Source organism: Nycticebus coucang, chromosome 14, assembly GCF_027406575.1.
Source record: "Nycticebus coucang isolate mNycCou1 chromosome 14, mNycCou1.pri, whole genome shotgun sequence".
Classification (NCBI taxonomy): domain Eukaryota; kingdom Metazoa; phylum Chordata; class Mammalia; order Primates; family Lorisidae; genus Nycticebus; species Nycticebus coucang.
The window spans coordinates 94,036,309-94,051,858 of NC_069793.1; the positions used below are offsets into that span (position 1 = coordinate 94,036,309).

At 35.9% G+C, this 15,550-nt stretch overlaps 1 protein-coding gene across 2 annotated transcripts in view; it reads left to right on the forward strand.

Moving 5' to 3' along the window:
• DYNC2H1 (dynein cytoplasmic 2 heavy chain 1) overlaps positions 1–15,550 on the forward strand; it is a 306,843-nt gene that overhangs the window by 82,952 nt on the left and 208,341 nt on the right. For both annotated transcript variants that reach the window (XM_053562839.1, XM_053562840.1), the window contains exons 43-50: positions 74–320; positions 1,357–1,508; positions 2,534–2,678; positions 4,117–4,219; positions 5,059–5,226; positions 12,297–12,427; positions 13,540–13,788; positions 14,650–14,758. In XM_053562839.1, coding sequence (XP_053418814.1) covers positions 74–320; positions 1,357–1,508; positions 2,534–2,678; positions 4,117–4,219; positions 5,059–5,226; positions 12,297–12,427; positions 13,540–13,788; positions 14,650–14,758 — 1,304 coding nt within the window. The remainder of the gene's footprint in view (positions 1–73; positions 321–1,356; positions 1,509–2,533; positions 2,679–4,116; positions 4,220–5,058; positions 5,227–12,296; positions 12,428–13,539; positions 13,789–14,649; positions 14,759–15,550) is intronic.

The following is a 15,550-nucleotide window of genomic DNA, read 5'->3' on the forward strand; positions in this document are numbered from 1 at the left end:
GAACTTTTACTTTGAATAGAAAATTTATTTTTTTGGTTGCATTTTCATCAAAGTCAGATGTCGTCTTTCCTAGGATGCTGCTCAGGTACGCCTTCTCCCAGCTTCGGTCCACTCAAGTGGCCACAGTTCATTGTAGTGCGCAGACGAGTTCTCGGCATCTCCTCCAGAAACTGAGTCAGACTTGCATGGTAATCAGTACCAATACTGGTCGAGTATACAGACCAAAAGACTGTGAAAGACTTGTTCTGTACTTGAAAGATATCAATCTACCCAAGCTTGATAAATGGGGAACCAGTACTTTGGTAGCTTTTCTGCAGCAGGTAAGTCTTATCACTTGAAGTGTTTTGATATAATTGAAAGTAATCTAATTCCATTAACTTTTCTCATAGACATGCCCTCTGTGAGGGCCCACTGGATGTGTCATGAAGTTAAGCTTGGGAAGCATTTTAGTCTTGTTCCAGTTCTTTTAATAATTTCTTTGATTTTCAACCCTTTAGGGTGAAGTTAGCAATTACATCAAGATGATATATGACAGGGAGAGTAGAAACAACCTTTACGTCTATTACATTTTTTTATTCCTAAAACAAGGAGGAAAACAGAATTGGGGAAGATTTTTCTATCATTTTTTAAAGTATGCATTCTACTGACAGTAGTCAGGATTTAAAGTCATATATTTTCAGTCTGTGCTTGTTATTATGTAGATCTAAATTTAGCTTTACTGTGTTGTAACTACAAAATATGATGAAATATTTATAGAAAAAACCCAAAATATTTTCTTTGTGTTTGTTCTGACTTTTTCCTTTTTTTGGATAATCGTTAGTAGATTTATAATACCTTTGAATTATAGTGTTTAGTGAGGAAAGAAGCATTTTATAAACTAGCATAATTTAGCTCGGTGCCTAGGGCGCCAGCCACATACACCGGAGCTGGCCTGTTTGAACCCAGCCTAGGCCTGCCAAACATCATTGACAACTACAACCAAAAAATAGCCGGGTCTTGTGGCGGACGCCTATAGTTCCAGCTATAAGGAGGCTGAGGCAAGAGAATTGCTTAAGCCCAAGAGTCTGAGGTTGCTATGAGCTGCGATGTCATGGCACTCTACCAAGAGCGACATAATGAGACTCTGTCTCCTCCCCCCCTCCAAAAAACTAGTATAATTTAGCTAATATTAATAGAACACAGAGATTTGAACATATTTTATAGTGATATCAGAATTTAGGATATATTTCAACCTTAAATTCTTAAGTTAGGTTGAAGATGCATTTGGAAATAATTGAAACTTAGGCAAAAATATATTTTATCATTATTAGAAAATCTTAAGTATGAAACATTTGAAATGTATTTGTTTTCCAATAGGTATTGACATATCAAGGATTTTATGATGAAAATTTGGAATGGGTAGGTCTAGAAAATATTCAAATTGTGGCTTCTATGTCAGCTGGAGGACGACTGGGAAGACACAAACTTACTACCAGATTTACATCCATTGTTCGTCTTTGTGCTGTAGAGTATGTATTCTAGTGTTTAAAAATTTTTTTGTTTAAGGAGACATCATATATAATTGCATTTTATTAAAACTATTGGTTAGTGATACTTCTTTAAGATATAGAATATAAAAATGGTCAAACATAAGCTCTAAAATTTTTTCCTATCCTTACCAAAATATGCCTAATAATTTAGTATGATATAGGCTTTAATCAAAGCATCTTATTTAGTTGAAATATATAAATAAATAGAACTGTTTTGAAATGTTATTATCAGGAATCTGAATGGTAGATTTCAGATTTTAATGTTTATGTGGTTCATAAAAAATATTATCAAATTTTATGAATATAAGCAAAAAGATCATTTAAATCTGAGCAAGGTAGAGGTGGATCATTTTAATGGCTGATGGCATCAATCCTAATAGATCTGTCCATGCCCATGGTCTATATTGTTACAGGGACTTGTGAATGTTTTAGTTATGGTACTGTCTCCTCTGTTTGTATTGAATAAACAAGTATTACATTATAAATGTTTGAATATTACAAAACCTTATTTATATGCTTTCATGCTAATTTCATCCCATAAATTAACATCCTTCTTTTAGAATTGTTGGGAACAGTTGTAGTGAAATAAATTTTGGTTGGAGAAAAATAGGTCAATTTTATTTGTTGTATCTGCTTTTATAGTTCTGTGGTAGATTACTGCCCTGTGTACAGGCTATACTTATTTCAAAGTGCTTTTTTTTAAAGTAAGATTTTTCTGTTGGTGTTGCTACTGAAGAGTTGTTTTTGAACAATAAAATTTTTAAATAATTTCTTTGACAACTTCTAGTAGGACCTCCAGCTTTTGACAGTAGGTACTTAGGGATGAAATTTGGTTGTAGTGAGAATAGACAACTTGAGCCTGGCCTTATCCCTTGGTGGTTAAGCCTCAGAGATATCTAGGTCTTGGAGCAATGGAGTTTGAAAACCACTGCTGTAACACTGAAATAATTATTTAGAATATTGATTTATTTTTGCTTTCTTCTTTCTTATTTTCCCTTTTTTAGTTACCCAGAAAGAGAGCAACTACAAACAATATGTGGAGCGTATTTGGAACCAGTTCTACATAAAAATCTGAAGAATCATTCTGTTTGGGGTTCTTCATCAAAGATTTATCTCTTGGCAGGATCTATGGTGCAAGTGTATGAACAGGTATCTGTGCATTTATATTATCTCTTCTAGGCTCAGTTCCAGAGGACTACCTTTAATCCTGACTTTTGTGTTGATGCCCAGGCTTTACTTTCTTGTTACTGGATTTTTCTGCCGGAGCATAGGGTTTGTGAGGACAGATGCTATGTGTGCCTTAGGTGCTGTTGTATCCATGGCACAGTTTCTAAGAGGCACTTAATAAATATCTGTTGAATGAATGATTTTGGGGTAGATGGTTGTTCTGTTGTCAGCTAAAATTTAGCATAATTAGAATGGAATTCATCTTATTTCCAAAACTAGATCTTTCTCCTAATTTCTATCTGGGAGTAGTCTTTGGTGTTTATTGTTTTCCTGCTCCCTGTGAGGAAATGTCTAAATGATTCTTCCTTGATAAAGTGGGGAAAAATACTTGAAAATAGGCTTTGAGGAGGCACAAGAACTTTAATGAGCACCTTCTCTCACCAGTGTTAGTCCTAGGGGTGCATGGATGACTAAATCTCTTCTCTACAAGTTCACGCTCAAATGAGAGACAGAGTCATATAAATAAACTACTAAAGTAGAGTGATAAATAGAATAGTGACAGTATGTCCAAGTCACAGAGCTAGCATAGGAAGGAGTAAATAACTTAGTTGTTCAGGGGGGAGGTGAAATTTGATCTGAATTTTGAAAAATGAATAGACAGGCACAAAGCAGGTAGAGATGAAAAAATTATCTTCCTTCTAGATAAAGGGATCAGCGTTGGTAAGGTATGGAAGTGTTTGTAGAAGATGCTTTTGGTAGTATTGGCGTAGAAGTGGGACAAGGTAAGTTATATAGCAAGAAGTTGCTTTAAAAAAAAAATTTAATTCAGGGCGGCGCCTGTGGCTCAAAGGGATAGGGTGCCAGTCCCATATGCTGGAGGTGGTGGGTTCAAACCCAGCCTCGGCCAAAAACCACAAAAAAAAAAATTAATTCAGATGGTAAGTAATCAAGATCAAAATAAGAGTAATGGCTCTGTACAAAGAAAGGAGGACAGGCTCTTTCCTGGTTATGTATTGAGGAGAAGTACTTTGATTTGCAAGTGACTTCTTAAACATAAGCTAGCTCTGTTATTCCCACAGTTGGAAAATGATTCTTATCTAAACCTGTGAGTTTTGCACCATCATTGTAGAAAGGTTAGGGTAAGCTTTTCTTGAATTCCTTTCTTTATCAGGGCTTTTTTACCTTTTACAGGGGGAGGGGTCTTGGCTAGCCTGTGGCCAGCTATTGAAGCCTATGAACCTGTCTTAGAATAGAATTTTTAAGTGCGTAAAATATAAGGGTAACTAATGATGTCAGTTACATTAAAATATAGTTCACCCACAAGTAGAAATTGGGATTCCTCTGAGTCCAAGGTGACCGAAAATTTATACCTTATGTATGAAGAAAGTACAAAGATTATTTATTATTTTTTCTTTTGTAGGTGCGGGCCAAATTTACAGTTGATGATTATAGTCACTATTTCTTTACTCCTTGTATTCTTACCCAGTGGGTTCTTGGGTTATTCAGATATGATTTAGAAGGAGGTAAGTTTTGCTAGTGTGTCTGTGTACGTATGTATGTGTGTGAGTACACATTTATGATGTATATTGTATTTGTAATAGATGTGTTAAATGAGTATTGTAGCAGTAATTGTATTTTAAAATTATGTTACTATTAAATTTAAATATTACTATTAAAATAATAATATATATTTTTTAAATTTCAGCTTGCTTGTTCATTCCTCTTTGTTTGAAGTACTCTTTCTTTTTGTTCATTTTCTTCTTCCTCTGGCGATGCTCTTTCCCGTTGCCTCCCCAGTAGCTGGGATTACAGGCGCCCACCACAACGTCCGGCTGTATTTTTTTTTTTGATGTTGTTAATAGAGACGAGACGGGATCTTACTCTGGCTCACTGCTGCTCATACTGGTCTCGAACCTCTGAGCTCAGACAAGCCACCTGCCTCGGCCTCCCACAGTGCTGAGACTACAGGCGTGAGCCACCACGCCTGGCCTAAAATAATAATATTTTATTGTATTTCTTCTTTTAAACTTTGTATAATTGTCACTATTAAAACTTGATTTGAGGAAAAATGAAATCATTATTCTTTGTAGCCAGAACATGTTTAATATACTTTTTGGATTGATAATTTTATTAAACAAGTAGACTTGGTAGCATTTAATGTAGCCTTTAAGTTATTGCAAAAATGTAGCAACTCATTAACAAAATGAATTTTAATGCTTTTTTTCTTTTCTCCTGTTTATCTGATGCCCAACGTATGGTATGTAGATTCCTATTCTCTATTTCTTTCTAGTATTATATTAAGCAGACCATTTTTAACTCCTTTGAGTTTTCTTACAATTAAAGAAAATTTTGCCTCTTTTAGGATCCTCAAACCATCCATTAGATTACGTGTTAGAAATTGTAGCATATGAAGCACGGCGCTTATTTCGTGACAAAATTGTTGGCGCAAAGGAACTTCATTTATTTGACAGTATTTTATCATCAGTGTTTCGAGGAGATTGGGGCTCTGATGTGTTAGACAACATGGCAGGTAATGTAATGGAGCATATGCAAATGTGTGATTGTTAGGAGAACTTGAAAATTACTTTTCTCACCCAAAGCATGATTGTGCATGTTTAAACAAATAAAAACTGTGGGTAATTTTAATGTTTTTTTCTATAAAGATCTGCTCAGTTTTTTTTTTTTTGCTAGATTTCAGTAATTATATTCTAAACAAAGTATGATGATATTAATTTTTTTTCTTCGAAAAAAGTAGGTCAGGCCACACTGCTTTACCTTTGTAGTATAGAATTATTTAATTAAATTAATTAATTAATTTATTTATTTATTTATCGAGACAGTCTCACTTTGTTGCCCCAGGTAGAGGGCCATAGCATCATAGCTCACAGCAATGTCAGGCTCCTGCGCTCAAGTGATTCTCTTGCCTCAGCCTCCCAAGTAGCTGGGATTGCAGACACCTGCCACAATGCCCAGTGATTTTTAGAGGTGGGGTCTCACTCTACCTCAGGCTGGTCTCAAACTCATGAGCTCTGGTGATCTGCCTGCATCGGCCTCTGAGAGTCCTGGGGTTACAGGTGTGAGCTGCTGCGCCCGGCTATAAAATTATTTTAATAGGCTGGCTCAGAGGCACATGCCGGTAATGCCACCACTTTGGGTAGTTGAGGCAGAAGGATCTTATTTATTTATTTTTTTCTGAGACAGTGTCTCACCCAGTTGCCCTGGGGTTAAGTGCCGTGGTGTCATACTTCACAACAACCTCAAACTCTTGGGCTCGAGTTATTCTCTTGCCTCCGCCTCCCTTCAGTTCCTCCAGTAGATGGGACTATTTTTAGAGATGGGATCTTGCTCTTGCTCAGGCTGGTCTCAAACTCCTGACCCAAACAATGCACCTGCCTTGGCCTCCCAGAGTGTTACAGTTACAGGCGTGAGGCATCACATCTGGCTAGGAGGATGTCTTGAGGACAGCAGTTCAAGACCAGACTGGGCAACATAGTGAGACCCTGTCTCTAAAAAAAAAAATACAAAAATTAGCTGGGCATAGTGGCTCACATCTGTCTTCTGAGCTGATTGGGAGGCTGAGGCAGAAGATGGTTTAAACACAAGAGTTGGAAGTTATAGTGACCTATGATCTTACCATTGCACTCCCTCCTGGGCAAAAGAGTGACAGGTCCTTCCTCTTAAAAAAATAAAAATTATTTTAATAAAATTTTTTTTGAAAATAACAGTTATGTATGTGAAAGTTTTAAAGATTATTGAGAAAATCCATACTTGATTGTAATGACATTTGCTCAAGGGTAATGGCCATAGAAAGTATAAAACCACTCGGATAAGGCAGCTATGTTGTATTTGCAGCTATTACTGCTTAATAATCAGTCTGCATTTTGAAATCTGCTGTAGAAATAATGCACGTAATGTGAAAATCATCATGATGAGAGGACCTTTGATAAAAGACCTCAATATGGAAATACTTTCTAATAAAACTGCTTTCAGCCTATAAAACGTTTATTTTTTCAGAGTGTAAAGCTAGGCTTTAAAAATACTTCATATAATATGTTCTATATATCGTACACTTCTAAATTCAAATTTGGTGTCAGGGCTATAATTACACAGTGGAAAAGATACTGTGATTAACAGAAAGAAATTTTCTAGGAACTGCCCTAGTTTTGGAATCAGGAAAGGAGTTTCCGAGAACCACAAATAGTGAAAACAGGATGCAGTGCTGGGAGAGGCCTGGTCATGCTCCAGAGCTGGCGCGGCTTTCGCGAGGGTTTGTGCAGTGTGGCCTGGAGCCTTCATCACTGAGTGTGGAGAGGCTTTGCTTCTTACGTGATACCATCCTCCTCAGTCTGAAAATCGAGTCAGTAGTGTATCTTCTTGCAAAGAAAGTGGCATATCCATATCCTTTGGGCATTAGATAGTGTTGGTACCTTAGTCACTGTCTGAATCCTGAAGGGATTTGTTCATTAGTGTTTGTGTCTTTAATGCGTGGCCCAAGACTAACTCTTTTTCCAATTTGTGGCTGAAAAAAAAAAAAAGGTTGGATAGTCCTGCTAGATTTGGTATCGTTCAGAGCCCCGTATGTAAGACTCAGTAAATAATACGTGCCCTTTCTTTTTTGGTATTTTGCTCTTTAGTAAATGGTTTTTTTTAAAAAAATACAGGTTTGTCATATGTCAGATCTAGGCAATATAGAATATTCACATAGTGAAAGAATGGTTTTTGAAGAACATTTGCTTTTGGATACATAAAAAAGAAACTAGATACATTATGGTCCTCAAGAAGCTTGTAATCTAATGGCAGGAACAGGTATGAAAGTCTTAGTTTACAGTGATATCTGCTATGTTTAGATGCCACAAAGATTTGTTGAAATAGATGGTTAAAATTATAATTATAATAGAGCATGAAATGTTTTTGTTTTTTTTTTTTGTAGCAACAGAGTCTCACTTTATGGCCCTCTGTAGAGTGCCGTGGCCTCACACAGCTCACAGCAACCTCCAACTCCTGGGCTTAAGCGATTCTCTTGCCTCAGCCTCCCAAGTAGCTGGGACTACAGGCGCCCGCCACAGAACCTGGCTATTTTTTGGTTGCAGTTTGGCCGGGTCGGGTTTGAACCCGCCACCCTCAGTATATGGGGCCTGCGCCTTACCGACTGAGCCACAGGCACCGCCCGAGCATGAAATGTTTTATAATTAGTATAACTTTTCTGAATATGTTTGGATAAATGATAGCAGGGTTGTAGAAGAGGTAAAGATAAATTCTTTGAGGAAGTTATATCGAAACTTCCTTTAAATTAAATTCTTTGAAGAGTATTGTAGATGCATATGCAGTTATAAAAATTAATACATAGAGAGTATGCACACGTTTCACATGGGTTCCCCAGTGGTAATATCTGGGCAAATTATAGTACAACATCACTACTAGGATATTGACATCGATATAGTTAAGGAATGGAATATTAGCATTACCACAGGATAGAGCACATTGCCCTCTAACCATGCCCACACTCTCCCATCCATGGAAACCACCTACGTGTTCTTTATGTCTTCAATTTTGTCATTTCAAGAATGTTATTTTCACTCAACTTTAACTATAGGGAGACACATGCAGATAGTTGTTGTGTGTTTCAATCGGTGTTTTTCTGTGTGGATGTACCACCATTTCTTTAACCATTTATCTCTTGAAGGACATCTTGGTTGTTTTCAGTCTTTGGCTATTAGGAACAAGTAAAGGTCCTATAAATACAGGCTTTTGTGTGAACGTACATTTTTGTTTCTCTGGGCAAATGCATAGGAGTGTAATTGTAGGGTTGTCTGGTACTTGTACGCTTAGTTTTTCAAGCAACTGTCAAGCTATTTTCTTTTCTTTTTTTTTTTTTTTTTTTTTTTGAGATAGTCTCATTCTGATGCCCTCGGTAGAGTGCTGTGAAGTCACAGCTCACAGCAACATCAAACTCCTGGGCTTAAGTGATCCTTTTACCTCAGCCTCCCAAGTAACTGGGACTATAGGCACCTGCCATAATGCCTGGCTAGTTTTTCCATTTTAAATAGAAACAGGGTCTGACGAGGCATGAGCAGCCACAGCCAACCCCAACTATTTTCCAGAGTAGCAATTGCTCTTCACCTTTGTCAGCACTTGGTGTTGTCACTATTTTTCATCTTAGCCATTCTGGTAAGTGGATGTTGAGACGTCATTGTGGTTTTAATTTGCATCTCCCTTATGGCTAGTAAAGTTCAGCATCTTTTCATGTATTTATTTGCCACCTGTATATTCTCTATGGTGAAATGTCTCTTATCTTTTGCCCATTTCTTTTTTTTTCTTTTTTTTTTTTTTTTTGTAGAGACAGAATCTCACTTTACTGCCCTCGGTAGAGTGCCGTGGCGTCACACAGCTCACAGCAACCTCCAACTCTTGGGCTTACATGATTCTCTTGCCTCAGCCTCCCGAGCAGCTGGGACTACAGGCGCCCGCCACAACGCCCGGCTATCTTTTGCCCGTTTCTAATTGGATTGTTTGGTTTTTTACTGTTGAGTTTGAGAATATTTATGTATTGTAGATACTAGTTTGTTGGATATATATGATTTGTAAACATTAATATGTTTTTTCTCTTTTGTAGCTGGTCTCATCATCTTCTTCATAGGGTCTTTCAAAAATAAAGCATTTTTAATTTTATGAGGTCTAACCTATCAGTTTTTCCTTGTAAGCATCTTTAGATGTTAAGTTTTAGGATTCTTTGGGCTGATGCTAAAGATTTTCTCATATGTTTTTTCCTAGAAGTTTTATAGTTCTGTGTTTTACATTGGAGTCAGTGGTCCACTTTGAGTAACTTCTATATAAGGAATGATACTTAGGTTAAGACTAATTTTTTTTTAACCTGCAAATGTCCACTTGCTCTAGCACCATTTGTTTAAAAAGGCTGTCTTTCTGCCTCACATGTCTTTTCCACCTGTGTCAATAATTGGTCGTGTGGGTCTGAGTTCTCTATTCTGTCCCATTGTTGGGTCTGTCGTCTGCCGCTACACTGTTTTATTACCACAGCTACTATATAATGAGTCTTGAAATTGGTAGACTGGCTCCTCATTGTGTAAAGTATATTTCTCACAATTCTGTTAGTTTTTGCCTTTTCATGTAAATTTTAGAACCATCTTTTCTATATCTATAAATTGTTGCTGAGATTTTGGTAGCAATTATATTAAATCTGCATACTGGTTTGGGAAGAATTGACATCTTTATTATGTTAAGTCTATCAATTCTCTCCCGTAATTTACTCTATTTATTTAGATCTTTCAGTTTTCATTATTTAAATCCTATACATTTTTTAAAAAAAAATTAAACCTAAAAAAACACATTAAAAATAGTAAAAAAAATTATACCTGCATTTTTAATTTTTAAAACAATTGTAAATGATCTGATTACGTTTTAAAGGATGAATATAGTAAGTGAATGATGCTTCACATCAGGCAAACAGAACATACAGAACAGAGGCTGAGAGAGCCAGAGTGCATAGTGAGAGACAGGTGGGAGGTTCAGCCAGCTGGGGGAGCCAGATTGCAAAGGGCCGTGATAGGAGACTTTTTTCTTTCTTTCTTTTTTTTTTTTTTTTAAGGCAGTAGAGGAAAGCTATATATGACACTGGAGTGGTTTAGCACAATCAGGTTTTGTTAAATTGTACGTATTATTCCAGTAGCAGTGAGAATATACTTAAGGAGGTAAAAACTTAGAGCAGGGGTCCAGGTGAGAAATGATGAGATACAAAGATAATAGTTGACTTCTTCATGTATGTGTTTGAATGTTTGCAAGCTTTATAAGTGTCTTTTGGGAATGTACATAGAGTTTATAATCTGTGAGGGTAGGAGTCATGTTTACCATTTCAATTCTTACCTCAAACAGAAAGTACATTGGTTAAACACAGGTTCTCAAAATTAAGTACTGAGTGAGTGAATGTGTGAATCAAATGTCTATTAAACAATCGAACATGGACTAAGCTAGAGCTTAGGAGGTTTACCAGAGAGATAAGGAGGTGAGCTTTTGGTATATAAGTATAAATATAAATAAATAAATATATACAGAGTGACCATAAAGTCCATGTGCACATCCTACGAGATCTTGTTGGAAGTAAAATTGATCATTCCCCAAAAGTGTATGAATTCAGGTGAAATGAATGTGTGTGGCATGTCTAGGTACAATTGACCAGTAACAGTATCTTCAAATCAACTTTGAAAAAGATACACATATAACCTATCTTAAAATGTGTATATTTTTTTTGACACTTTTTGAACATGTATGTGTGAATATATGTAAATATTAAAAATATGATAATTTAACAGTAAGATTAAATAATTCAAGGAGACTTTTTGGAATTAAAAGAATGGAAGGGTGAATGTGGATTCAGGGGAACATCAATATATAAGGGAGAGCAGAAAACCGAAAAGATTGTGGCTTTGTGTGTAAAGTCGTTCCAGTGCAGGGAAAAAGCTTCAGGAAGGAGATGCATGAAATTACCGCCAGGCTAATGACTACCAGGATCTGGCTTTGGAGCTTAAGGCTGCATTGTTATTCCCAAATGAAAGTTTAATGATCTCTGCAGGTAGAAAATAACATAAGAAATGTGATGATGATGGCCAGTCTAGGGGGAAGGCGAGAGTGAGTGTGGAGATGAGCGCGTGACAAGGAGAGCACTTGATGGAGCAGTCTCCTGGAAGAGCTGGGAGGGGAAAGGCGCAATAGGAAGCAAATAGATTTTCCTTGGATGGGGGCAAGATAGCACCATGGACGAATTTAAGAGAAATTTGAAAGGGAAGTTTGGGGGATCTTTGTTTTCTAATATTTGTTGTTAATTTTTCCTTTTTAAAATCTTTTTAAATTTCGGGCGGCGCCTGTGGCTCAAAGGAGTAGGGCGCCGGCCCCATATGCCGGAGGTGGCGGGTTCAAACCCAGCCCTGGCCAAAAACTGCAAAAAGAAAAAAAAATCTTTTTAAATTTCAAAGTATTATGAGACACCAATATTTTTGGTTCCAGGGGTCACTTTCATAATGCTTGAGCCATGGTTATAAGTCTGCCCGTCACCCAGGTGGTGTTCATTGTATTGTCAGGTAGGTCGTTGCCCATGGCCTCCTCTTCCCTCTTGCCCAATTTTTCTTTTATTTTAGAAGTTAGAGTTCTTCATGGTGGTTCTATGTTTTTACTGTCAAGGAGAGTTTTTAGTTTTTTTATTTGCCAATTTTTTATAAGGTACTTTTAATTTACAAATCTGTAAATTCTGAAGGAGAAGGGAAATAGGAGAAACTGATAGTAAACACGGAGAAGAGGAGGGGAGGCAGAAGGGAGCCAGTTCATGTGGGGAGAAAGAAAAGAAGAAGTGGAACATAGACTAGGGACTCCATCAGTCGCTTGTTAGGTAACCTGAGTTTGGTAGAATTGACAGTCTTTATATTGTAGCTGGTCATACTGAACCTTCCAGGGCATACTTTAATTTGCCTTTTCCTTGCTGGGGAAAACCTTCTTTGGACTAATTAAGTTAACAGTAATTTAATAAACAATGCATTTATTGATTCTCCTATTACAAATAATCCATAGAAACCAAAATATCTTTTATTTCTACAGATAGTTTCTATGTTACATGGGGAGCCCGCCATAATTCAGGAGCAAGGACAGCCCCAGGGCAACCATTACCTCCTCATGGAAAACCACTTGGAAAACTAAACTGCACAGAGCTCAAGGATGTTATTAAAAAGGTGTAATATGCATCATTAATTTGAATTGTGATTTAGTTTGCATAGTCATTTTTAAAATATTTCTTGCAAATAATTTGAAGGCATTGAGATAAATTTTATTTTTCTCAATTTAGTCTATTGTGGGGTATAACTAGATAGACATGTACTTATATTGATATGAGTAAAATTATTAAGATACATTTTTGGAGAAGATATCTCATATTAGAAATATTAATGAGGGTTAATAATCATGAGCTCATTCTAGATCACTGGGTGTCAAACTTTAGTGAGGATCAGAATTACTTGGAGAACTGGAAATATACATATTCCTGGTCCCATCTCCTCAGAGTCAAATTCAGGCCTAGAGGGTCCAAATTTCTAACTGGGTCCCAGAAGATATTGATGCTGCCTGTCCTTGAAACTTTGGTAGTCCTAGAGAATGTCTTTTTTTTTTTTTTTTTAAATATTTAGTTAAAGAAAAAGAAACAGTGTTCATACCATTGCTATACAAATTAATGTTTAGATTTAATTTAGTGTGAACTTTATATCGGAAAAAGTTTTTTCATGTTCTGATAAACGGATTTATTTGCTTGGAATGGATATTGCAGAGTCTGGGAAGGTTGAAAGTTGTTCAGCACGTGACATCTAAATGTTGTCTCTCCCTTCCTGTGCTCTGCCACACAGTCCCCTGTGGAGCATGGCTCCTCCGTGGGCTTTCAGCTCATTCCCAAACAGTGCAGAAGAACAAGCATTCAAAGAAGATGTTTAAACATTTGGTTTCTAGATTTATGGAATTTATGCATCATCTGGATGCGTTATTCATAACAACTAATAAAATTCAAGAGATTTTAAAGTTTTTATAATTTACTATCTCATACTGTTTTTAATTAGTTGTATTAATGTCCAAACCAAAAGTAACAGATTTTCATGGACTTTTGAACTTGTTTGACATTATATGAGTTTTTCCTTGAGAGTTCCAATAAAGCTGGATAACTGAATAAATAAAATTTGGGGTATGAGATGACATCTATACGTATATCAAAATATGGTATTTTAATCTAGATAAGTGACATTTTATTATGTAATTAGGGCCTATATTAATTATACAATATTCTTTGTGATTTTTTTAAAAGGGTCTTATTCATTATGGACGAGATAACCAGAATTTAGATATCTTACTTTTCCAAGAAGTCCTGGAGTATATGTCTAGAATAGACAGAGTGCTGAGTTTCCCCGGAGGCTCCCTTCTGTTAGCAGGACGCAGTGGCGTAGGTCGTCGGACCATCACTTCCTTAGTCAGCCATATGCATGGTGCAGTGCTGTTTTCTCCAAAGATTTCCAGAGGCTATGAACTGAAGCAGTTCAAAAACGATCTCAAACATGTGAGTTGCTCACTCTTTTTTACTTTACTGGATTTAAAATCACATTAGTTACTCTAAATACCTTTCAAGAGCTTTAATTCTTCTGACATACAACATAATTTTTATTTTAATATTGATTAATATTTTTCACATGATTATTAGAAAAGTATATTTTTAATCTATAGATATGAAAAAGATTTCTATTACAATTTCTAGGATCTAGGTACCTGAGGTTATGGGATGTTTATATATAAACCAAAGGAAGGAATTTACATAGGAAATATGCGGATACATTTATAAATGAACCTGTAGTCGTTGTTTTAATGTCCTAGCTATAAAATAATTAAAATAAAACTCCAACAGTATTTATTTATTGCTTAGATTTACTTTCTAAATTATATGCCCAAAATTTTACCTTTAAATTTGATTACTTCAAAGATAAATAAATTCACGATAGTGACATACTTTACATATAGAGTGATGATTTTTTTGACTGTACCAAAATACTTAGAGGGCACTAAAAATATTTTTCATTTAAAAATTAAAAAAAATTACACGTGGCTCCGTGCCATAGCTCAGCGGCTAAGGCTCCAGCCACATACACTGGAGCTGGCAGGTTCAAATCCAGCCCAGGCCTGTCAAACAACAGTGACAACCAAAAAATAGCCAGGTGTTGTGGTGGCGCCTGTAGTTCCCAGCTACTTGGGAGGCTGAGGCAAGAGAATAAGCTTAAGCCCAAGAGTTTGAGGTTGCTGTGAGCTGTGACACCCCAGCACTCTACTGAGGGCAACATAGTGAGACTCTGTCTCAAAAAAAAAAACTTACACGTAAACTTTCACTCAAATTGTGCAAAAGCAAATTAAAAAATTTTTTATTTTGTAGGTGCTGCATCTTGCAGGAATTGAAGCACAGCAGGTAGTTTTGCTTCTTGAGGATTACCAGTTTGTGCATCCTACATTTTTGGAGATGATCAACAGTCTTTTGTCCTCAGGCAAGTGAATGGTTTCTATTAAAATAATACAAATAGTAATGTAAAAATTATTCAATTAAAATTATCTCATGTAAAATTAACTTTGTTTCACAGAGCTTTTGGCATAGTTCCTATACTAAGGTGACATGAGGTTAAACATGCTTATGGTAGAAGAATTAAGAAACTATTCTTATAAAACCAAGAATTAAGGAATTACATTAAAGTAATTGTTAATATTGAATAGTGATGAATAGGCAGAAAAATTGGCCCTCTCATACACCTGTGGTATATTGTTATCTGTTCTAACCTTTGGAAAAGTTATGAAACAGTACTTAATAAAAATTATACCATACACTTTGATGTAGCATTCTATTATCTGTAGAAATTTAACTCACAGAAATAAAAGAACTAGTATGTCAGAAAATAAGTAGTATAATTTATAATCGTAGGTATGGCCTTCATATGGATATATGAATACATTAACCTAGAAAAATGCACATTCTGCTTCTTTATTGAATAGGGCAAATCAAGTACTAAGTATTCTTATTTTTCAAAAATAGAAATCAACATTATTTTTAAGGAAAAAAGGAACTTTTAAGTACTTTAAGTATATATTTGTATAATAGAAAAATATTATTTGAAAGAGGTCTGCATTAATCCAAATACCTTCTAGAAATTCATGGCTAGTGTGTGAGCTTTGTATATTTATAGAATTGTATGGATTGTGGAAATACTTACCATTTTGTGTTTTTAAGGTATTTATTGTTTGAAAATCATTACTTAGATTCTGGCCGCCTGATTCGTGTCTCTTTC